This window comes from Diaporthe amygdali (assembly GCF_026229845.1).
Source record: "Diaporthe amygdali strain CAA958 chromosome Unknown NODE_16_length_960263_cov_65_539585, whole genome shotgun sequence".
Classification (NCBI taxonomy): Eukaryota; Fungi; Ascomycota; class Sordariomycetes; order Diaporthales; family Diaporthaceae; genus Diaporthe; species Diaporthe amygdali.
In genome coordinates, this window is record NW_026517036.1 from 866,417 (window position 1) to 890,845 (window position 24,429).

General features: G+C 54.7%; 6 protein-coding genes across 6 annotated transcripts; 2 read left to right on the forward strand and 4 right to left on the reverse strand.

The window, feature by feature from the left end:
- Positions 1–9,090: 9,090 nt before the first annotated feature.
- Positions 9,091–11,736, reverse strand: J7T55_007522 (uncharacterized protein; the record flags this gene model as incomplete). Its single annotated transcript, XM_053144294.1, has 8 exons — positions 9,091–9,361; positions 9,422–9,624; positions 9,713–9,867; positions 9,924–9,984; positions 10,182–10,222; positions 10,543–10,672; positions 10,730–10,909; positions 11,065–11,736. The coding sequence occupies 8 exons, from the start codon at positions 11,734–11,736 to the stop codon at positions 9,091–9,093; spliced, it is 1,713 nt and encodes a 570-aa protein (XP_052993212.1).
- Positions 11,737–15,235: 3,499 nt separating this feature from the next.
- Positions 15,236–16,420, reverse strand: J7T55_007523 (uncharacterized protein; the record flags this gene model as incomplete). The annotated part of the gene is made up of 1 exon (XM_053144295.1): positions 15,236–16,420. One exon carries the CDS (start codon positions 16,418–16,420, stop codon positions 15,236–15,238), a length of 1,185 nt encoding a protein of 394 aa, XP_052993213.1.
- A 1,582-nt stretch (positions 16,421–18,002) lies between these two features.
- J7T55_007524 (uncharacterized protein) lies at positions 18,003–18,533 on the forward strand (the record flags this gene model as incomplete). The annotated part of the gene is made up of 4 exons (XM_053144296.1): positions 18,003–18,092; positions 18,157–18,235; positions 18,299–18,369; positions 18,435–18,533. 4 exons carry the CDS (start codon positions 18,003–18,005, stop codon positions 18,531–18,533), a joined length of 339 nt encoding a protein of 112 aa, XP_052993214.1.
- A 252-nt stretch (positions 18,534–18,785) lies between these two features.
- On the reverse strand, positions 18,786–19,251 carry J7T55_007525 (microsomal signal peptidase 12kda subunit; the record flags this gene model as incomplete). Its single annotated transcript, XM_053144297.1, has 3 exons — positions 18,786–18,995; positions 19,059–19,118; positions 19,201–19,251. 3 exons carry the CDS (start codon positions 19,249–19,251, stop codon positions 18,786–18,788), a joined length of 321 nt encoding a protein of 106 aa, XP_052993215.1.
- Positions 19,252–21,028: 1,777 nt separating this feature from the next.
- Positions 21,029–22,923, forward strand: J7T55_007526 (magnesium transporter alr2; the record flags this gene model as incomplete). Its single annotated transcript, XM_053144298.1, has 2 exons — positions 21,029–22,284; positions 22,338–22,923. The coding sequence occupies 2 exons, from the start codon at positions 21,029–21,031 to the stop codon at positions 22,921–22,923; spliced, it is 1,842 nt and encodes a 613-aa protein (XP_052993216.1).
- A 408-nt stretch (positions 22,924–23,331) lies between these two features.
- Positions 23,332–23,931, reverse strand: J7T55_007527 (uncharacterized protein; the record flags this gene model as incomplete). The annotated part of the gene is made up of 2 exons (XM_053144299.1): positions 23,332–23,420; positions 23,598–23,931. The coding sequence occupies 2 exons, from the start codon at positions 23,929–23,931 to the stop codon at positions 23,332–23,334; spliced, it is 423 nt and encodes a 140-aa protein (XP_052993217.1).
- Between the last annotated feature and the right edge of the window lie 498 nt (positions 23,932–24,429).

Here is a 24,429-nt window from a genome sequence, read left to right on the forward strand (position 1 = left end):
CCCAAAGTCCTCTCCAACAGAGCCGACGGATCAGATGGTTCCCGGAGTGGATGTTGCAAAGGCTACCTGCCTACTTAGCACTACCAGTTTTATGCGGGATTCAAGAGACTCACCCGTCGGCCGGCCGTGTGATCAAGAGAGCAAGAGAGTGGCTTCTGCTGAGGTTGATACTGCGGTGGGGAGAATAACTGATCAATGATCACTTGGCAAGTGCTGAATTTGCTCGAGAGCGTGATAAGGCCCAAATGAGACGACGATCATGTGCAGTTGTGGAGTCCCTTGGGAGCCAGTAACACTGTACATGCTAAACCATATAAGGCTTCAAAAAGGGCAATGTACGACGGCCGCGCGCGGTGTCATTACACTAATCAGCAATAAGGGGTGAATGAGCGGAGGCTGATATTTGGGATATAAAAGCATATCGAGAGTAACGGAGGGACACGGTTCATTCGACAAGGGCCCATCATGCTCACCGTGAGATGCTTGCAAGTTGAGCCCTCAGTCGACCGACGTATACCTATGCTGGTCTGTTCGGTTGTTGCGTTTGGTCCGGTTAGTCTTAGGACCGGCTCCGAAGGAAGCACCGAACAAAGGGCCACGTCCGACTCATGAAAGTAGCCATTGCCGTCTGGTCCTGGCCCCAACGCAAGGATGCGTTGTTTGGACCAAGTGTTCATAGTCGAGATGAAATCGCTTGGTACATCCACAATTGAACGGAAAAATCTCATCAATTGGCTTTGCCAATGCGGGCTGGCCAAGGGCGAATATTGGACCACGTTGAGAAAAGCATCGCGGGAAGGGGAACTGGGTCATCCTCACCAGCGTCGCTTCAAAACGGAGCGGGTAGGCCAGGACAAGGACGACAGTGAGGGCTTGCCACCAAGCAGCCCAGGTAGCCCTGTAGGCCACCCCCTGGGCATCACCGAGAGTGAAAGATCAGATGGAGACCGCCTTTACGAGCCGCAATCTCGCCATGCAACAGTCATCCTGCTACTGTTCAGCCCAGAGCATACTTCCTGCTTGATGCCCAATCACTAGCTCATCTCATGGCGGTTGAGATGGTAGGGGTGTTGGTGGCCATTGTTCGCAAGCGCCAGCCTGGAAATGACGGGCAGTGGAGGAAGGGGGGGAGGAGGACGAGGAGGAGGACGAGCTCGGGGCGGGAGCACGGACACGCTGGGGTCCGCCGGCAGGGTCGAGCGTGTAGGGAGTAGGAGAAATGTGTTCCATCTTGTCGTGGGTCGTGGGCCGTGGAACAGTAACCCGCACTGCAATATGAGCAGCAGAGTCTATTAGGTAGCATCGGTGTGGTTTCGTCAAAACACGTGGAAGGGCTGGCTCCAGCAAAACCCGCCCCTCCCCCTTCATCTCCTCTTCCTCTCTCCGCGATGCTCGCCGCTTCTGTCCAGTCGCGTCCTGTCCAGTCGAGTCCCTGTTCTGTTGTGATCAGCCGGCACTTTCCGGCACGGAAAACCTCGCAGGATGGTACGCGATCGAGTCAGTTCGGAAGCATGAAGTCGTGGAGTGGAGCCGTCTGATTGGCCAGACACGGCATTTTGTTTTGACCGTCTGGGTCCAAGTCGGCGATAGGTCTCGCCGATTGTCCGACTGTCCGGCCGTCCGACTATCCGACTGCGTTCTCGCCATTGGATCTTGTCCGGGTCCAGAGTTGCTCTGATGGTGTCTTGTACATGGGAAGAGACACACACACAGTAGTAGGTCGCAGGCAGATGTTGATGGTGCCGGGTCCAGTACGTGTGCGGTGCTGCGGCTGCGGCTGCGGGAGGGACGATGCTATACCGTTTTGGTGGTTGCACCCCATGTCTGTCTCTGAATGCCACAACATGCTATTTCCCGCCCGAGGACCCTTCCTGCATGCTCCTGCGTCCTGCCATCTGGCATCTGGCAGTTGGCATGGGCATGGGGGCGTGTGCCTTGCCGACAAGGGCTGCCATCACAAGGGGCAAGCGTAAGCGCAAGCGCATACAGAAGCACAAGCACATGCAGACGCCTGCCAACCGTCGTGTGATCTAATGCACGATCGCGATATTGCCATCTGCTTGACCGGAATCGTTCACGACCCCCTGGTGGGGCTTCCGTCGCGGCCAAGCTGTGATACGAGTGGCTGCCGTGGTATCAGATGCAAAAAGTGGGACTTGGGGCAGGACCCGTCCTGTATACGCTGCAACACGATACTGTGGTATGTACAGTACTGTGGTGCTGCATTAGAGAATCGAGCCCACCCGACCTCCACCCCCGGCCCCGGAGCATGGTGGAGGGTACGGAGTACATGGGAGGATGCAGGGAGGGTGGTGGAGGTGACAGTGCTTGGCAGGTGTGCTGGGGGGGGGGGGGGGGGGGTAATGGTGTGGGTACAACTATTGATGCCCGGGCAGAGAAGACGAGCATTGATGGTACTGTTGCGAGATACGGTACTGACGACGTATTGACTGCATCGCTTCGACATAGGGGTCCCTGGGGTCTGACTAGGTACAGGATGGCTAGGGCGTCCATTCAGTGCTTGGAACAGATCTGTTTGGAATGTTTGGGGCGCCGAACAACGGCCATGTCCGTGCCCACAGCTGGGCTGCAGCATCTGTGCTGGTGAATGATGCTGGTGTCCTATGCCAATACTAATGCCAATGTTGTTGTAGAGCGCGCGCTCGTCCCAGACAGACTGACTGTGACGGGTTTCCCGGTAAAGCCTCCCGGGAACGCATGGCAATGGCCCTGGGGACTGGCATGGGCACAGGGGCCACAACAGCACAGGGCATGATGTGCATTGCCATGTGCATTGCCATGTGCATGTCCTGTGCCATCCCGTCTGAAATCGATCTCGACTCTGGTCGCCAATAAACCCAACTCAGTGCCCAACCTACCAACCCAACACCACCCTCCCTGTCTACCCAATTCAGCCCAACAGCCGCCGCTTACGGCTTGCCGCGTCTGTTTCACCCATGGCTAACCTTAGCGAGGCAAGGCTGCACATTGTGCGCAGTGTGCGCAGCACAAGTTCCCGTCCCATCCTGAAGTTGTCGTCCTCGTCCTCGACATTCATCCTGACTCCACAAGTCCCTCAAAACAGCCGCAGTTGCCAGTGACCACGACAAACGCCGTTCCATCATGCCATGCCACGAATAGAGCATGCTGCGAGTGCCAAGCCCGGACGACCCGCTCGTCGCTGTTTCGCTCGCCTGCCTTGGCTTGGCGTAACTTTTCTGCCATCAGCTGGGTCTTGGCGGACCAGATTGCATAGCCATGCGCAGAAACCAGCGTGCGCCAAGCATCACCAACCGCCAAGCCCCGAGATATGGGTGGTGATCGAGTCAACGCCTACTAGCTCTCATGATGAGGTGTCCTCGGCGCGAAGCCACCTTGTGAGACTTGCCAAGACCTTGGAAGCTGAAGCGCTGCCCTGCGGGTCCAATTCTGGTTCGATTTTTCTTCATGCCCGCCTGCAGAATTCATTAAACCAACAGCGGTGACTTGTTTCGCCGACCTGAAGAGAGATGGGAGATCACCTGCAGGTCCCAGCCCTAAGTTTGGTACGCCAAGTTTGGCTACAAAACAACTCCCGAGATCCAGATCTGTGGGCTCACGATCATCCGGCAGACCCGGTCAACCCGACATGCCCGGCTGGTCTGTCCAGTCACCTTCTGCATATAGCAAAGTGCACCGTGTGGTCTACCGTGTATGTTTACGGGCGTATCGCATCTTTCCTCCGCTTTGACCTGACCGCAATCCGCAGCCATTGCCCAGCAGGTCGTTGTTGAGGTGTGCTCTTCTGTCCGAATGCGGGTGCAATCGCTCTTTCGGTGTGACTTGGCAGCGTTCTCCTCGTCTCAAGTCAAGCTAGCGCACCCGTACGCGTCAGTCGCATTCTCGCCGACGTCAGTCTTTCACCGCCCGCCCCGCGACGGCGGATGACCAGCATTGGCCCCTGCTTGGATGCTGCTGTATTGTAATGTGCACGGTAGTTTGGGTGAACAGCTGCGCTTGGGGACGGCCGATTCTCATCCCGTCACTGGTGAGGCCGGCATCGATTGCTACTCTCCGCCAGGCTACATATCCGGATACGATACCGGGACGCACAGGAGACACAGGGCTTGTTCCGATCTACTGCGTCTGCAGCCTCGCGACAGGCGTCATGGCGCTGGGACCCCTTGGTAGTGCCCGCCGGGAGCTACTGTAAACCAAGGAGGTGCGAGATTGGTGGTTGCACCTGAAATAGCCCGTCATCGCAAGCCTCGCTTTTGTGTAGCGGGAAAGGCATAGCATGATGGCTGTGTTTGTGCCGTCGTACTAGTGACCGCACCATGAGCATTTTGCAAACATCACCCGGTGTACAGAGTCTGCAGGAAGTCTGGCACTCCCGGAGAGACTATGTTGATTTGCCCATCAAACATCATGCCCGCTGGCTTGCCTCGGCTGGAATCGATGCACTCCAAAGAGCTGTAGGATCGGAAGACTCGGGGGCGGGATGATTGAATCATCATAGACCCTGAAGCCACTGCGGCGGCAACACCAGCTGAGCAGGTTGGCCCACTACCCTGTCACCGCTAGAACACGATGAGACCTTCTAGCTCGTCCATCACATAGGCCTTTCGAAGGACAGGCATACCGTGCATGCAACCTAGGCTAAATAGCGTGCATGGCGCAGTGAGCCAGCATTGGGCCACTACACGTATACAATGGGACTCCCTTTTTTTGGCCTGTGAAAATGCCACATCCAGTTTGGCACATACTGTACAGTGGCAGAAGCGCGGAGGTGTAAGTTCTGCCGGTTGATCGTCCAGTGCTGCTAGGGTAAGCGAGACTCGCAAGGGTGATTGATGGCAAGGCGCTGTAGTCCTGTCGTCTTTGGGCATCAACGCATTTCTGCCGGAGAAGGCCTAGTGAGCGCGCTGAAGATAAGATGGTAATCTGCTCTGCAACCCCACGCAGCTCGATGGATCTGCATTGCAATCAACGTACGGCAGGAATCATGCTGCTGCCGCTCGCTGACTTTTTGGCCAGGCATTGACCGCCTGACCAGACCGTCCGACTGGCCAGAGAGAAGGTGAGGGCAGAGTTGTGCTCCCGAAACTTTTTTCCGGCAAGGTTTCGGGTAGACCCCCAGGGCTTTGGAACTGCTCATAACGGTCGTCCCGGATCGGAATAGGCCAGATGACCTAGATCTTGACGGTGGAGAAGTTTTAGACAGCCTGCTAGTCCATGTACTCAGATGCACTGTACAGGGCTCGCTGATACGAGCGCATGTGACCGTCGCTGCTTGGGTCGAGAGCTGCCAGGCGTCGTGGAGAGCGGTGAGATCATCATTTGAGGGCCCCTTGGTGACCATCAATCTTGGGAAGCGAACTCCTAATTTGTGTCTGCCATGCAGCGGAGATTCATCAACGCTACCCTATTGTGTGCTAGAGCTGCACCTGCAAGGCTACCCCCAGAAGGCAACCCATGCCTAACTGCCCCGTTTTTCTTTTGGCATCTTACCCCCGGGGGCTCATCTCGTCTCCGCTTGTGCTAGTCCCGGGCAGGGCTGAAGGGCTCAAAGACAGCCCACCTGGTCTGATGAGCTCACCCCCAGGCTGCTCGCTGGCTCGCGGTCGCTGTCGTAGTCGGGTCATGAGGACAGACCCCACTTCGATTCGCCGTGTCAGCGGCTGTCACCGCCACGGAAGTGTCGGGTGATGCGAGTCTCCGTGGCTGGAAACAGCGTCTTCCCAGCGGAGCCGAGCGGAACGCTGAGGCAGGGCGAAGCACTCAGGCGAGGTGACGAATGGTTCCGCCAGGGTTCAGGAACGTCGAGAGTAAGCTTGCGAGCGGGAAGTCACCATGAGCTTGGGATCGTCCTGGCTTGGGGAGCTTGCGCCTCGTCCAACAAGCGTCCTCGATGCTCGCTTGGGTTCCTAGAGGTCGAGGCTAGCGTGGTGGCTTGCACAGGCCTGGCAGGCCTGGCTGCTAGTGCGCAGTGGCAGCAGCTGTCTTGCCCGCGGGTCACAAAACCTTAATTTTGGAAACATGGGCAGACCACAGTAGTCTGGTGTTTCATGTAGCAGTGTGGAGACACCCTACCACCCATTCTGAGCAGCACCTAGTGCCCAAAGTGTACTGGACTGCACTGTGGGATATGAAGGTGGATGATGGTGATGAGTCGAGATTATCGACAACATTCAGTCACCAGTCCAGTCCTGCCGTGCGAGCGATCGGAATAACGCAGGACATGTACTCTCCGGTACCGTCTTGTGTGTCTGTCGTCCATGCTCTCCTGACTCCTGACTCCTGACTCTTGACTCCTTTCTCCTGTCTCCTGACTCCTGGGATCGAGCTGGGGAACTGTGAGCCGAGGCCCAGACATCAACCACCTGCAGCGTACCGATACTGTCAAGGGCTTCAGCTGATGGGTGATGGAAGACTCAACGGCCAGAGGAGCCCCGGCTGACGTCGCAGTGCACCAGGGCCGGTAGTTGGGGGACCCCAATAGCCGTATGCCAGGCGGGTAGTAGGACAGTAGTCTACTGTACAGTGCATGCAGTGAGGCTGCCTAAGTCGCTGCAATATCCAGCACCAGCAGGAGCAATTAATGGGGTAATAGGTATCATTGTTGATGTCGATCTGTGATCTAGCATGGAGTAGCCCGTCCTAGGCTAGACTTCAGACCACCACTCGCTGTGTGCATCTCCAGAAGGGCCCTGAAGGGACGAAAGAAATGAGCAGGAAAAGACGGTTGTTTGCGCTGTTTGCACGGCCCAGCGATCCTTGCCCACACGCCTAGAGGGCAGATGTTGACATTAGCTTTATCGGTGACACGGGCAGAAAAGATGCGCAGAATGGGCGCGCGCCTCCTGCTTTGAGCGCCGCCCAGTGCTGCCAGTGTGGTGATCCCTGGGGTGCCTGCCCACCTGAGCTGCTACCTGCTAGACTACCTGCTAGACTACCTGCTGGGGTACTTGCCTCACAGCAGATACCCTGTGGGGTGAGCGGGTATCTAGGTACTTCGGTACCTCCAGGAAGCTTGCAGCCGGAATGTCAACCCACCTTCCTCACTACCCTCCCACCTTCTTTCCAGTCTCGGTTTCAGGGTCCACATTCCACAGGTCCACAGCACCCTTGCCTTCTTGCACCCACTTCTTTCCTTCCCCCCCCTCCCCTGCCCCCAAGGCAGTTGGCCCTGCAGGGTCCATGGGTGCTTTCTTCGTTCCTTCCTTCCATCCCTCCCTCCATCCCCCACCCCCACTTTATTTGCAGGTTTGCCGACAAGAGCCGCGGACCTTGGTCCAAGAAACGGCTCCAAGGCGCCAATCTACCGCCGGTTCGTGCCACAACTATGCGACCGTCCGTCCGTTCATTCAGCCCTGAAGCATCATCACCCACCCCTCTATCTATCTACCGCGTCCTATGTAGCACAAGCACTACGCAGCTGCTATTTCAAGCCTCCCAACTTGGGATCGTTCGCCTTGGGCCTTGTTTCCGGCGTCGTCTGTACTAGTCTTGCAGCTTAAGCACCATGCGGCAAGAAACTTATCTAACTTGCTGTCTACGTTCTAACCTCGCAACTCTGGCTTGTTTCTGACCCCTTGACCTGGTTCGCCCCGCCTTGCCTCGCCTCGCCTCCCTCACGATCCCAGGTCGCTCTGCTAGGCGCCATCTCGACAGAAGAAACGTCGGCCACATAGCCGTCGTCTCATGATGCCACAACGGGTGGGGACACCTTAGCCCATCGTAGAGCAGTGCGCTGCAGCGCATATCAGAGCAACGCCCGGCATTACGTCGATAGGCGGCGCTGAGCCCACCCCCATTCCCATCATCTCAAGAGCGCGCGGGCTCCGCGGCTGTGGGGAGGGGATCTGTGAGCAACTTCGGCTCCCAATCTCTTGCGCCTGCTCTTGCCCATTTACAGCTTCTTCTTTGCGAGCATTCGGGATGCCAGGGCTTACAGTCATGCCATGCTCGCTGATCACAGATCTCGCTCCAGGTCATGCAGAACCTTGACATCTCTCGGGATCTTTTTTGACCTTCAGGTCTATTTACAGAATAGACTTAAATTTTGCGGGAGCCTCCCGTCTCGGCCAAGAGGTCATCGATCAGGAAGGTGAGAAATGTGAGTACAATGTACATGTACATTCATACTTACAAGACACATAACGCATAGGCGCACATACGTGCCGTACGCACACCCCAGGATGCGAGCAGCCTATGACAGCCCTTCGTGCATGCCCTGGGTAGCACGTCCACCAAAAACTCTAGCAGCGTCATTGGGAATAAACCTTGGGATCTTGTCATGCCTACCCTCGCTTGCTGAAGGAATTCGGCCGGTCTAGACCTCTCTCGAACCAGGGCAAGAATGTCTTGAGTCGCTTGTTCAACTTGGCCCTCGTCATGTCGCCTTCGCGGATGCCACTGGAGACGGACGGCACACGTTGATACGACACATTCATTCCATAAAATTCATATGCGTGCCCGACGGCAGGACATGTACCGTATGCCATGTCATGCCCATGCATCCCGTTGTGAGTGGAGCGGGATGATGCGAACGATACCTTGGGCGGGAGACAGTCCAGGCTGGTTATGGCCCTGACGAAGTCCCACAATATGCCGCCCCCTTACTGAGAACCACACGCGTTGTGTGACCAGGTAGGCTGCAGGTGTGCCTCGGGAGGGGGTTCCGAGGGCTTCTCCTGCAGGGACCGTGCCTATTGGATACCAATGATCGCTGTCAAACATGATACGCAGTGTCAGTATAAACTCTGGCGCCACCATCTGTGCGGTCAAACAACCACTTCTGAATACACCAGTCACGAATCTCAAGAGCGCAACCACCTGCGTTTACGCTGGCCTCGCATCTCTCAAGCACGCATTTGTATGTCTGTTAGGCTGTAACACCGGTTTCTGGGTTTCGCCCTGGCACTGACTGCACCAAGACGAGTTTGTGGGTGGTCTATGAGCTGGCCACAAGCATTTTCATGTGGGACCGACACTTGATTGGCCCATTTGCGATGCCACCAAGTCCGGGGCAGCCATTACGCGGTGACTGCGAATTGCCGGCCACAGGACATCATTTTCGCTTTCGCTTACCCGATGCCCGTGACACGATCAGTTCTCCTGATAAAACCAAGGGCGTATTGCTGCCTCGGATCTGTTCAAGTAAGGGGTGCCGGGCAGCTGTATGGGGATGGGGATTGCACCCTGGAAGCCGTCCAGCATGTTCTTCCCCTCCTTAGATCCGTCGGTGGGTGTTCCGCCGGTCTTGGGATTGTTGATGGGGCGTGGTGTTGGCGTTGTTACAGGGATTAACACACCAGCCTCCCAGTTGCGACAGTTCAGCTTGGGCTGTCCTGTGTTTCGATCTTTGACGAGGCGGCCCCTGTCCCAGACTTAACTCAATCTCTCTAGACATAACTTCAAGCAGATTAGGGACACTCACCATGCGCTTTCGGATAGGTTGTGACTTCCCAGATACGCCCATCCACGGCATGATCCCTCAGCTCCAGAGGCGGGCTTCCGGACAAAGAACAGCTTGCTATGGGAAAGTAGACCTGTCCGCACATTCTTGGAGTCTCGCAGAACCTCGCGAGGGAATGATTTGGAATCCCACCAACGTGGCTGGAAGCAGATCGTACCGGCTGACTAAACTGTAATCAGGACACACCATTCACATTGCAGACTGGAGGGCAGGGAACATGGGTCGCTAATCCGGAGGTTTTCGGTAACTTACGTTCATCCCGCCTCGACTGGTTCGTACGGTATCGCGAGAGGGAAAATACACTCGCATATGCTCCTTAAAGCCCGTCTCATTGGCCGCAGGAGGTGCATCCTTGTTCTTCTTTTGTCGTCGCGTTCTTTCGTCATACTCCATCATGCCAGAGTCGCCTGTTGGTCGTGTCAGTCATCCTCAGTGTCGACTCTCATAAGTGTGGCACACAGACCTTTGCAGGCGTTGTACAGAGCAGCTAGGAGATCGTTGTTGACGGCACCGATGGACGAGCACTGCATAATACCTTGTCAGGTCCCACATGCACGGGATTTTGAGTTCGGGTGTACCCACGATGTAGTCGACTTCAACGGGCTCGTTACTACCTAGACCCAGGGTCTTCACGGCAGAGCCCAGTCCACAATAGCCTTGCGCGTAAATGTCAGCCCTGATAGGTTTGTTTGCAGTAATAACACATGCAGATCCAACTTACCCGTTCGTTGCCATGTGTCGACATTCGGATGGGAACCTCCACTGGAAACCGTTAATACCAGATACCTCGAGTCAGGTTATGCATTGCGAACATTGTGTGTAGGAACCCATAGCGAGATGTTTCAGAGAAGTCCTACTACCTTGTCAGTGAAATGTCTCCAACAAGCTGGTAAAGTATCACCCCGAGAGTAAGGTAAGGTACTGTGGCGCGCGAAATCTTCAACAGGAAACCACCACGAGATGGGGCGCATGACAGGGTAAGTCTGGGGAGCGGAGTTGGGAGCTCTGGCTCGGCAGGCTTGCTGGAAACCGCCGGGAGGATGGTGGGAGATCGGAGATGGCACGTACATAATTCCGCAGACTATTGACCATCTTTCCGTCCACACCCTGACGCTCCAAGAAGAACTGCAGCTCCGCTCCGAAATGGGTGAGTGCATTAGCTGCGAGTTTCGCAGGGTCGTCAATCCGAGGCAGATCGATCACAAACACCATCTAGGTGAGCGACCAGGTCAGTAGGAAGGGACTCCGCCGCGGTTACAATAAACTTACATTTTCCATCACTCCCGTCTCACCCCAATCGTAGGGAACAAGATTGCCCGTCGGGACGACTATGCGGAGGTATTTCGGGTATTTCAGGAGCATAAGTTTGGAGTGCATACATCCACGTTCCATCGGTGGAAAGCAGAACCTGATCACATCTTTGGGCACATTGTTTCGCATCGAGGCTTTCTGGTGACGGAATCAGCGGCGCTCAGACGTGGGTGGAAGGCTAAGTCAGAACAGGGCGGAATTCTATGTCCTGCGGCCGAAGATACCACCCGCATCGCCGAGGGGGCCGCGGAACGAGACGGGATTTTGCAAGGTAGCACGGGTCCGTGACTTACAGTGTCTTCGTCTTCAGCGTAAGCTATCAGAAGAACCTTGGTCTTCTTGAGATTCAGCTTGCGCATGAGCCACTCATCATCCCACTGAAAGGAGCTGAGCACGGCGAGCTCGAGGATGTCCTTTTGCAACACCTCCTCGATTGTGATGTCGTCGTCCCGACGGGCATAACCCAGGGCCCAAGTCCTCAAGACGATGCCCTGCGCGTAGGGAAGACCTGCCTCGGAAACTCCCTTGCTGGCGCTGGAGTTTGAGTTCAGGCTAGAGGGTGCGGTTGGCAGGGCAGGCTGGGACATCCCGGGTCTGCCGGAGCGTTGGCCAGCCAGATCATTCATGAGCCTCGGACGTTGCGCCGGCGGCAGCTCTGGTTCCCGCCCGTCGTGGGTGTTGAGATTGGTCGGCCCTGCTTTGCGCTTCTTCAATCTTGCCAAGCGTTCCTCCTCCATGGCTTTGCGGTCAATGCCAAGCATGCTCATACCTCCTGCTGAGGATGAGTGAGTGTCTGCCTTGTCTTGGGCATGGTCTTGGCCGAGCCCTTCATGGGTTTTGTTGGCACTGCCTGGGGCGTCGTCGTCAGTCGTGGTAGTGGTCGCGTCCTCGCCAAGACTCATGGCGATCGCTCGACGCAGTGCCTCCTCCTCGTCATCGCATCCATTGATCTCCATGCTCGCCATTAGAATTGGGTGCCGGGGCAGAACGGCTGAGTCAAGAGGGGGGGGTGTGCAAAAGGCTGGGGTTCGATGGCTCTGGCAGGCTGGGGACCTAGGAGGATCGCTCCGGGCCAAAAAGTGGGTGTGATGGATGAAGTCAGGATTAAGTTGATGTTCAGAACTGCTTCTTTTTACGGGGACGGGAAGCTTGCAGCCTGCCCCTCCATTCCCGCATGAGTGGTACTGGCTTCAGGTGGGTCAAGATGAGGATGCGCACGCCACGTGAAGGCGTTGCTTGTCTCAAACAAACTAAAGTGAAAAGCCACAGTGTTGATTTATTCATGGACTGTACAGGACTGACAGTGCCACTCGCCTGGGAACAGTGCGAGCCGGGCGCTCGTTCCAGCCCTACAATTCACATCCAGGATTGGCTGACCAAGTGAGGTTGCTGCTGCTGCGTACCTACGCCTCTGCCACAATGGGCTTCTTGAAGCTCATGGCGTAAAGTGATGCCTTGGGCAATCGTAGCAGATGGAGATTGCACTGGTATGCTCGTGATGAATCGCTCATGGCAGTGTACCTAGGTAGTTGTAGGCTTCCCATCGTACACACAATACCTAGCAGCTGCGAGTCGTTGCGTTCAGTCTCAGGCTAGTCAGTGAAGGAGGTCTATCAGTCACACACACACCAGTCCAGGAGACAATTTCTAATGACGAGAAGCATTTTGTCAGATATGCTCAATCCTGCAGCCTGTAGGTTGCCATCTTCTCAACTGACAAGAGCCCAGTCCAACCAGGCCGCTCAGGTTGATGACGCCCCGAAGGCTGAGTGGGCTTCTCGTAGCGGTGTATCTCAGCCATTCATCGTTGTTGGTACATCGAGAACTTTCTGACAGCGATTTTCTACGGAGGCTGTTCTATTTCAAAGACTCGAGGGGCACCTGGCACTGAAACTCAATTTCCACAGCAATTCGGTGTTGTGCTCTCCATATGTGTGACCCGCCTGAGCAAGTCCAAGACTGCCTGAAGTAAATGTATATGGCTATAACTTCCTCTGAAGATGGACAGAGATACTTTAAAATGTTAGCTTCCTTGCATGGCGACCCTGTTGGCCTCCTGTTGGTATAGCATCTGGACTGGCTCAGTATGGCCCGAGAAGAGCTCAGCCCACGAGGAGCGGGCCAATTTTCCACACTCCATATGTATATAAGAGCTAGTGGGATAACAACAAGCCATTCTCGGACATGTATCCATTAACACTATACCTTCTGAAGGCACATGTAAGAGCGAGGCAGGTCGAAGGGCCACATTGCCCAACGTTCCAATCGCCTTTCGACCCTACCTAGGTGCCCAGAGATTCCAGTCCTCTACGAACTTGAACACCGAGTTTCGTTTCTTCTAAAGGAACAAGGGTACTCCGCGGTTTGTATAGTCATGAGACAGCTGGTGCTGCTGTACCTGGCGAAATACATGTAGAACGGCCTCCTCCTGAAGCCTGGTCAGGTGCTTAATGGCCATTTTGCTAGCCTACCCAGGTACCTAAGCATCATCCCACATGCTTCAGGTTGTACTCTATGGTCATGAGCGAGCAGGTCGGCGAGCATATAACATCCATGCCTGCTCCTCCAAATAGATTACCAAAGATTGTTGATGATGGAATATTAAGGTCCACAGCCTAGAATTCTGCGGCTTGGTTCCCTGGTAAATGCCATCAAGGAACTTCGTTGGGTACGCTGCCTACCAGACCCCAACCAAAATCGGGTCAACAACTTCGTGTTCGGGAAGTATCAAGTCATCATAGAGCCGTGACTCCACTGGTAGAACTATCTAGGGTCATTCCCTGCTGCGGTGCTGCCGGATCAGTTGAGGGGAGACAGGCGATCATTGTCAAGGCCGCCTCGCCGGCGACCCTCCAGTAATTTCCACAAGGAGATCTAAAAAAGGAATTCGGAGAATAGTATGGTCTCCGCTATATGATTGGGTATACAACATCGCGACCCTTGTGGCGGAAAGGCCTTTATCTCAACGTCCGCCGGGGTTTGATAAATCAAGTCGGACACCGGAGCTTGAGAGAGAGAGATAGGAAGGCTACCTGGACAGCGGTTACTGGCAGCAGCAGCTTCTTTGGGCCCAAGAAGGCCCCAAGGGCACTCAAGACCGCTGGCAGTCCGGTCTCGTCTGTGTATACATCCACGCCTTACTTTCTGGTAAACGTCGATACATGGACATGACTAGAATTGTAAGGGAAAATATCATCACAGGGGTGAAATGACACCGCTTTACTTTGGGAGTACTGTTAATTGTACCCACCAACGAAAAGGGCAAAGACCTCGGTGCCGAATCTCGCACAGGCTCTGAGCCAGGCTTTGAGTAGAAAGACATAGACAAAACACTGGCTTGACGTTCCTCGGATGACCATGCTCGCGTAAACAAAAAAAGGCTGCTTCTCGGTCGGGTGGCCGAGTTTAACAGCTTTGCATGCAGCACCAGGCGTTCCATATTCTGTCGAGAAGAAGTGAAAACGCCAGATTGGATAAACCTTTTGACCAAGACAGGACGAGAGAGGAGGCAGGGGCAAAACCAGGATGCAGAACCATAATCAAGGACAAAAGCAAGATCAAGGGCGAAAAGTCAAGAGCTACGCACGCGTGTTCGCGTAGCAAGCAATGTGAGACTGCCGCTGTCGACTCAGGGCGCTTTCTTTCATGTCCGTATGCTGTCAAAGATACTTATCGCTACCAGCAACGGACGAAAAACGACAGTATGAAGATGGATTAGGCACTCTAAAGCTACAGACCATGCCTAGTGATTGAACGAAGGCCACCTGTATACCACCGAAAAAAAAAAAAAAAAGAGTATGGTTTTGTTGTTGTTGTCCAGATGCAATCCTTCCTCTGAAGCAGAGTTTCACTGGTTTCGAACGAAAGATGCTGCCCGATTCCAAGGTCCACCCTGCTTGTTTGCATCTCTCAGCCGCCGCCCTCTCAAAGATCTTTTCCAGACCGATCTTGCTCCAACGACGAACGCCAGTCGAAGTGGGTATCACCAGCATCACCAAGAACCAGAACCATGCCTTAGCTCTCATACCAGATGAAACCGCCAGATAAGATGCCCTCCATTGTACATTTGTCGAATAGAGTAAAAGAAATCCATAACGGCCAGCTTCACCAACACGCCTGGACGGCAGCATCCGTGAGCCAGCAAACGCCTTGAGAACGCCCAAAATATGATGAGATATGGAGTTTTCAACCACCCCGATCTCCTAGTAAACCGGGCCCGCTATCCAGCCAGCCCATGCAGAAAACAACAGGCCGAGTCCATTGTCACAACGCCGTGGAGTCAACTGTAGAAGACACGCGTGGAAAAAAGAACCCGCCCTTGCACATCTATGCAGAATTATATGGCATGTGCCAATTTGGAAAAAAGTAATGATCGACTGGCGTCTCAGAAAATGATGCGCTTTGGAAACCCAAGATACTATGTGCGAAGAACCGTGGAGTAAGAGGTGGTCGAGTTGAAGTCGACTATGCACGTCCTGGGGAGGGACCGGTTTGTTGTTGTGGGCTGCTGTTGCCGTCTAGTCCAGCTCCGATCGGGAAGGGGAGCTTCAGAGCCTGGCGAAGCGCGTGCTCGCCACGGTACTTCCAGTCTTCTGGACCTCCTGAGCCTGGGCTCTGCGTGCCCATTGCCCCGCCGCTGAGTTGCGGAGAACTCTGTGAAGCGGCTGTCGGGAATGGGAAAAGTCCAGGGGAGTTGGTCTGATGATGCGACGGCGCTGACACCGAGTTTGAGGACGGCGACCCAGCGCCGATTCCCAGGAGCCTCTTTACCGCCTCACTCCTTTGATCCAATCGCGGGGGTGTAGCGAGATGCTGGGGAGCCTCTCGTGGTTGTGCTGGGCCTTGCTGTTGGGCCTGCTGCTGTATCTTGACTTCCGTAGCTCTGGCCGCCCGGGCCTTTTCGTGGATGGGCAAGGCAAAGGGCTCGGGGCGCGGACCAGATCCAGCAGTGCCGTTAGGGCCAGAGGCGCCATTCTGAGCTGGGCGGCTGGGGAGCTTCAGGGGGATTGGATCAAAGGAATAGTTGGCATCCCGGCCCGATCGCCCCTCCGAAGGTGGGGAGAACGGACCATCAGCAGCCGCTGCGTTTGCGGAGTTCGTTCTGCAGGCTCGCTCCTTCTCGGCTCGGTCTGCTCGGAAGAGCAAGTCCAGCGGAGACTCGTCACGGCGAACCTGGGGCACGGTCGCTGGTTGGGAGGGACTGGGAGAGTCGCAGTCAGAGGCCGGCGGTGACGGCTCTTTGGTGCGTCCGCTCACAGTAGCTGATTCGGATCGCACCCTGAAGAAACTTGGCATCGGCAGGGAGGCCGGAGCAGGAGAGGCATGGAAATTGGCGCCAGCGAAGGCGGCCGAGTTGGTTTTGTTGTTTGCAGAGTGAGGCGGAGTGCGCCGGCCAGGTTTGGCAGGACCGGGAGACGTCGAGACATGGGCGGGCCGGGCTGACCTGTTGCCCTGCTTTGCGGACTTGGGCTGGGTAGCTTGGGACCCGGGAGCTGGGCTGGCATTCTTGGATTTCATGGGCGTCGCGGGATAGTTGGCAGGAAAGGGCATGTTCGTCAGGACGTCGCCCTCAGATGCGTAATTCTTACGACCCGAGGCATGCTTCCCATTTCGGCGGCGCCGGGCAGGTGTTTGCTTGTTTTGTTCCATCGTGAATGGCCTGTTGGGTATTGCCACGACAGGCTTGACAGGAGGTGCGTTCTAACGGAAGTGAGGTGAGCGAGATGGTACTGGGAGCGTCTGGGACGGTGTGGCGGCCCATTGCTTACCTTGGGGTTGGGCTAGTTATGGCTAACTGATGGTTGCCGGGCCAGGCGGTCGATCTATGTCTGAGGATTGATTTCTTGTAGATTCCGAAGCTGGGAGGATACTGATGTTCGATGGCTGAATACTGAAGTTTGTTGAGTTTGGCCTAGACATAGGCATGATTGTTTTCTGGGTTTCTGTTTTCGCGAGCGAATGGTACGACCTTCCCATCGAGGTGCCAAAGAAGTTGGCAGGCCAAAGCAGGGGGCGAGTTGGTCGGAGAGGAGATGATGATGAGTCCAAGAGGGTGCAGGGTGGTTTGGCGGCAGATTCCAGTCTTTGAAATACTGATGTTATGTTGGGCTGTCCTTCCTGCTGGGCTTGGACTTGGAACTTGGACTTGGTGCTCGGGGTCCGCTCTGTTCTTGGGCCTTGCTGTGTTGAAAGAAGGAGTCAGGCTCACGAACAGGGTCGGGTGCGAAGCAGGCTGGCAGGCTGGCAGGCGGGCTGGGCAGGTCGGTCGGTCGTTCAGGGAGGCTGAGTAAGAGGGGGAAGGCGTGACAGGGAGGTGTGGAGGTGCGCTACGTGTAAATACACCTGTTCTGTGACAGCGAGAGGCGCTGCCAGCCCACTTTCATGCTTCCCAAACAAGTTAGCACCCAGCGGGCGGCGGCCTGACCTTGAGCTCGGCCTCCAGCTTGGAACAAAGGCTGGGGTCCTGCGTCGCTCCTTAATTGCCTGCTGTTGTATATTCACTCACGTAAGGATGTTCTATGTCACTGCTGGAGCAGCATTAAATTTGCTCTCTTTCCTCGCTAATCAAAGTGGAGTTAATCCTGCCCAATGCGTGTTTGAATAGATGTTGGTATGATGCGGCAAAGAAAGAGCAAAAGGCCTTGCCCTGCCCAATAGGGTAAGCTCTGCAGTGCGTATGGCCCTGAGGCTCCCAGTCGGAATATGACGTGGGCACCAATCCACCCGCCTGCACCCAATACTGGCCGCTTTTCCAAGGACCGTGCTGCCGGCCGAGTCCGTTCGGCGGGGCAGGAGCCTGGGTAATGATAGCTGCATCCCAAGCCAGGCACCCGGGAGGCACCTCACAATCCGTAGCAACTTCACATCTGAACCGCGTTTGTTTCCTAAGGCGACCGCTGGAGGCTGCCCAGTCCATTGACATCTCGAGGATCTCGAGGAAAAGGAAGCAGGCAGAGAACAATTCCCTTACAAACAGGCTGTTTGACGCATCTCCCTCTTTCCAAGTCAAAGGCATTTGCAACCCAGTAAGTCACAAACAGCCGCCATCAAGGTCCCTATTTCCATCCGCTCTTCCTACCTCGAAATTTCGACTCTCCCAGAAAGTGGCCCTCTTCCTAACTGTCTGTTCTTTCCTAGCAGCTTTCGACAAATCCAAGCCATTGCTTGACCTCTCAACTTGCAACACGCCACACCACACATCGACTCCCCCAACCATACCCCCCGATACATCATGGCCGACGTCGACATGACTGATGCACCCCCCGTGACTAAGAAGAAGGGCGGTGATGTTGAGACCAAGAAGCGCTTCGAGGTTAAGAAGGTGAGCATGGCTATACTTCGCAGCTGAGTCCTTGGCTGGACATGTGCTCACGACCTGGACATAGTGGAACGCCGTCGCCCTCTGGGCTTGGGACATTGTCGTCGACAACTGTGCCATCTGCCGCAACCACATCATGGATCTGTGTACGTCTTGTCTCCCGTTTGTCTTTCGTCGTCTGCAACACTAACCCACCATCAACACTGCAGGCATCGAGTGTCAAGCGAACCAGGCCTCCGCTACTAGCGAGGAGTGCACAGTTGCCTGGGGCATTTGCAACGTACGTACCCCGCCACTCACCTATCCGCAGACTTAGCGCACGATATTGACCCGTGACGAAAACAGCATGCTTTCCATTTCCACTGCATCTCTCGATGGCTGAAGACGCGTCAAGTGTGCCCTCTGGACAACAGGGACTGGGAGTTCCAGAAGTACGGTCGGTGAAGGACAGATACCATGGCGATGGACGAAGAAATGATGACACGATTGCTGGTCCGGTCCGAAGGCTGAGTCGGACTTTCCATGCACTATGGAACACATGGGACGAGATCATCACAGAATGTCATGATGGCAGTGGCATCACACATAGGGCGTGCAGCATAACATACATTCTAAGACTCGTATGATACTGCGAGTTATCACGACTGCACTTCTCCCAAATACCATTTCTCGAGCACCAGTCAGTCTTCATGGCTCTCATCGAACAGCCTTCTCATCTATGACAAGATCCCGTGGAACTGAAATTGCTGCTGCTCCTCCACCGATCGGAAGCCACTTGACGGGGTTTTTGTTGTAGAAGGGCCAGGGAGGGATAATCGCGAGGAACGTGAGCGCGGTGCCCCCAAGAGCGATGTAGACGGCGAGCTTGATGTCTTGTAGGAAGTATCCGACGAGGAACGAGATAACCTAGATGGCACGTCAGGCCTATCGTAGCTTGCGGGGCGGTGCGCAGGATGATCTGTAACTCACTCCAACTATGCTTAAGAGTACGGTCGACAGCATCTCGACGAGCTTTTGGCCCTCGAAATCCTATGGACAAGCTTGGTCAGCCGATGTTTCCGCACAGGGTGGGCTTGCAAGGCCGGCATGGGGTGAGAGAAGAGAAGCATACGATCTGCCCCTCGGCCACGTCGCGAACCTGGTCGAGGATCTGTTCCGCCATGGTGCAGCTGGTAGAATCGATTCGGTACTAATTGTTTGTGCGTAATGGACCCCGATCAAGACTGGGTGCTTCGTAGACGCTGTTGAATCGACAAGCGACTGGACTGCCTTTTGGGTGGTGGAAGTGAGCGTGGCCGATGTCTAAGAGTCGGACCCTCCACAAGCTTCAACGTGGCTCGAGCCGAGAAGTGGCCGGCTCGGACCTGCATAGAGTAGAACTCCCTACCTAGCAGCTTAGTTAGGGACCCCCACCCCCTGTCACTCCCGCGCCGCTCCTCGACTGCAGCATCAAGGACCCACCGATACCCAATCCCCACACAAAGATGTCGGCGGACAGAGAACCATCTGGGGGTGACAGTATGATAGACAGCGACTGGGCTTCGCAGTAACCTCGCCTCTGGCATTTTTTCATTTTATGGTGGATAGGGTAGTGAGCATAACCAAATTATACATTTTCACGACTCGCAGCCGTCTGAGAGTCTCGCAGTCCATGGAGCTCGCCTATTCCATCTAGGTACCTAGTTAGTCTAGTTGTCAGCTCATCAATCCCTCGGCTAAACACTCTGGCCAAAAGTCAGTGCACCTCAACAGCTCGTCTCTCGTCCTGTGGGTGTGTCGTGTGCGTACACGTGCATGCTGAGTTGAGGACCGAGACAGGAAGTACAAGCACTCTTTGCAAATATGTTCGCAGTTCGCAGTGTGCAGTGTGAGCGACTGCAGCCTGACCTGCAGTTAGTCATCCCAACCCGGGACCCTGTCGGTCGTGTCCAAATTGGCGGGTTACAGCCAGGGATCAGCGCTGTGCCGAGATGCAATTTTTGAACTCTGCCTGTGGTGGGCCGCCAATCATCGTCCACTCGTACAAACCCGCCAAACATTTGTCGAGCGCATTTTTCCCCTTCCCCTTCCCAACTTTGCCCCCCGATCCTAAGCTCCTTTTTAGCTTTCACAACAATCATCTTTTCCACTGCAGAGTTCAGCTTGCAGTCTCTTTTGTCTCCTCAAACTCCAACCAGCCTGTACAAGGACATCTGACTCATATTGATCATACGCCCGCCCCTGCCGCATTCACAAACAAGAGTCCTCTCATCTTCACTCGATGACCGAGGACGTCATTGCGACCTGAAATCAGACCAACACGAGGATAACAATAGCACAGCAGCCGCTCCACATCTGCGATTATCCAACCCCCTTCTTCAACGCAGAACCATCCGCTCAGGACCAAGACCCGACATCGCCTTCAAACCAAGTACATCGAGCTATTGCGAGCACTGCGACTTTCTATTGTCGCAACGATTCCGCATTACCGAATACCCGTTCAATCCATCAAGTTGGCTGCACTCGCTTCTTCCCGGACTTCCTTCACCCGTTCGCTCCATAGCCCCGCTTTCTGGGCATACATTGGAGTGAACAAGAAACCGCCTTAACTTGAGGTTATTCGTTACCGTTTTACCAATTTTGGCCGCCCCTTGATTGCAACCGTCTGCCTAATATCACCCCCTCGACAACTGTCCAGGCCGGTGACATACTGTCTTACCAGGGACTCAAAAGTCTCAAGCCCTTCGCCGCGGGCGGCAGACTGCCGTTTACTGCCGTCCGCTTGGGTCAACAGCATCGCCGACCGTCTAACGAGGATGGGAATGGGAATTCACCCTTGAGCCAGCGACCGGGCTGCCCAGAGCCGGATCCGTGAGAGAGGAGTAAAAGAGATATAGTCACGGAGAAACAATTGTAAGACTGGAAAGACGAACGGACAAAGGAGCATTGAAGCATTCAAAATGTCGGACCACGAAGAAGTCTTGGACACGGGCTACGAGACTCCCATCCCGGAGTTGGATGACCACCGTCATCACCCCCAGAGTCCCTCGATTTCGCGGGACGAGCGGCCCCGCCGGGGTACCTTCGATTCCCAATTTGGCGGCCGACGACGCACTGGTTCCGATGCCTCAAGGAGCGGTTTGAACCACTCCAACATTCGCATCCGCGATTTCGAAGAGGCAGTCATCGATGATGAGGCCGGTGAAATCTCGCCAATGGGCCGACGCCAGAGGCGAGGCACAGTGGATACGACGGCATCCTCGCGGGAGCCATCCCCGCCGAACTCCGTCAAGGCGTTCGCCCTGGCCCGTCGCCCGCCTGCGCTGTCTTTCTCAGAGCAACGACCAGACAATGCGGATCTGCAGAGGACCATGTCAATCACCAGTCGTCACAGCCACCGGAGCAAGTCTCGCACTGTGAAAGACAGCGACGTTGCCAGTGTCAACACGAACAGGTCTGCTGCCGAGGACGATGTCTGTTTTCCCCATGAGAACCGTGATGGCCCAAACTTCTACGTCGACTTTGAGTTCCTCGAGGATTTCATCCGGACACAGAGAAGTGAGCGTCTTTCGTCCGAAGCGAGGGAGTTCGCGGACTTGCGTCCGCAGACAACAAATGGCGGGCCAACTCAGATGGCTACCGCGAATGGGGACATCATCGAAATGCCATCAGGATCTTCTATTCAGGAGGAGAAAGTCAAGGTGGAACCCAAGCAGACCATGACAGACAAGATTCCTGCCCAGCGGTTCAGTTTCTTCTCCTCGGCCTGGGACCAGACCATCCACGCAGCGGATCTGGAAGACCTAGCCCTACCAGGAGAGGAGCTGCGGAACCTCTTCACCTTCCCGAATGATGGCGAAGACTATGTCTGGTGGTTGAATGTGAACTGTCCCACTGACGACGAGGTGCGCGCGATCTGCAAGGCTTTCGGCATCCATCCCCTGACAGTCGAAGATATTACGACACAAGAAGCCCGTGAGAAGATCGAACTGTTCAAGTCCTACTACTTCGCCAATTTTCGATCCTACATGGCCGTGTTTGATGAGGATGGCGACCGAGAATTTGAGCCGTTCAACATGTTTGTGATCGTGTTCCGTGAGGGTATTCTCAGCTTCAGCCACACCTTCAACTCGCACGCGTCCGAAGTCCGTCAGAGAATCTCAACGTTGAAGGACTACGTTGATCTTAGTGCTGACTGGATTTGTTATGCAATTATGTGAGTCAGACCTCGTCGTTCTGTGCTAGTAACTGTCACTAAACTGTCCACAGCGACAACATCGTGGACAATTTCGGCCCGGCCATTACTGAAGTGCAAAACGCGGCTGACGCACTCGACGATGACGTCTATCGAGCCCGACCCGACGATGAGGAGAACCATCCCTTCTTGCCAAGACTCGGCCACATTCGCAAGAACATCATGGGTCTGATGCGCCTCCTCGGAGGCAAAGCCGACGTTCTCAAGGGCTTCACCAAGCGCTGCAACGAGAACTACCAAGTCACTCCGCGTATGGAGGTCGGCCTCTATCTGGGTGATATTCAAGATCACGTTGTTACCATGATGAATACGTTGGGACACCTCGAGAGAATGCTGTCGAGAGCCCATAGCAACTATCTAGCGCAGCTGAGCATCGACAGCATCACCCAGGGCACCCGAGCGAACAAAGTTCTTAGTAAGATCACGTTCCTCGCTTCCATCATTGTGCCTCTGAACGTGGTCACGGGTCTTTTCGGCATGAACGTCCCGGTTCCATTTGGAGACCCTGGCAATCTCACAGCCTTCTTCACCATCCTGGGTCTTCTGATCGCCTTCTCGATCATTTGCATCCTAGTTGCTAGGAGGCTTCGTTACATATGATGCGGGTACAACCGAACTTGTTGGAAAGGGTGGCAGTTTTCTTCTTCTTTGGCTACTCGGCGCACAGTGTCACAGAGTTTCACCGCCGTCTAAGTTGAGACAATACATGGTGCTAATGGGTGGTGGTGGATGTGTCGCCATTTCTGGTGCAGCGTTTGTTATCGTGCCACACTGGACTAGATATATGAATAGACTAGACGAGGTGAAAGGCGTAGAGTGGATAGTACTTAGAGACAAATCAGTCACAAAATCATTCTTTCCCATCGTTACTGTTGTCACTTGTGCAGACTGTCTCCTCTCCATGCTCTGTATCCCAAGGTACATTCCTCATACCCGGCGTCTTCAAACTCCGGGATCATGTACGATGCTCTATGAAGTCCTCGAGCTACTAGGATGCATGAATATTGCTCAAACTTGATTAGGATGATCGTCCAATTCATCCCGCAAATATGCATATTTTTCCTCATCGGCCTCCCAATCGTCGTATGTCTGGTTATCTGTGTCGCCGCACCGCCATCAGCCACATTCTCCAGGAAGGGAAAAGACTTCAGACAGACAAGAAACGAGACAATGTCCCAGATAGAAAACAGCAGTGTACAGTCTCTTGATCTGTGCTAAAGCAAACGGACTGAAGAGACAAGGAGCAGGGGCTGGATTGTATTAGTACTACTCACTCCAGACAGGGAACTTGGCCAGAGAATCCCATCTCTTGTCCATCAAAAGGGTACTAGCGAGCCCGGCGGTGCCCTTTGGCATGTAGATCTGGCGGGTGATGCCCTCGCCGTCCGTGTAGCTCATCATGTTGCACTCGACGGTCTTGGTGATCGGGCCAGGAATGGTGAGCCCAGGTGGGAGTCCTGCCTCGCTACCGCCCACATCTATTTCTATCTGGTTTGTTTGGGGCTGCTCGTGTCCTGATGGTGCTTTCCTCGATGCTGCTGGGCCATCGTTGTCACCCTTCGACGAGGTCGTGGTGGCCATCTTTGGGCTCGGGGTCGAGGTTGGCATTCTGGTGGTGTGCAAATTAAGGGTGTGATCTATGAAAGATTGCTATTGTTCATTATATGTGGAAAGATGACTTACGTACTGTTTAGCCACCAGTGTCAAATATATGTGGCGACCTCAGCATGATGCGCTGTAGTAAGCCCTAGGCAGCAGCCCACGGGAAGACTAGTAAGGCGAACATGATTGGGATATGCTTCTGAGAACTAGGCGTTAGCCACTAGTATAGATATATTCCGAGATTCGTTTTGAAAGTCTCGTGAAAATTTATTTGGTTCTGCCTGGAACTGAATTTATTCTAGATTGATTCGACGTGTAGGAGATTGTCTGTACGGCTTGTCGATGGCCTCTTCGCCCGGCAAGTATCTCAGCATAGTGTTCTGTGAACAAATTCAAATCGTATTGAGACCATAGATATTCCCAGAACATCATGATGTTCCAAGCAGGCTTCTACATAGGTAGGCCTTCAACAGGGTGGATGCGGTAGGCTATGAACAGCTCTGA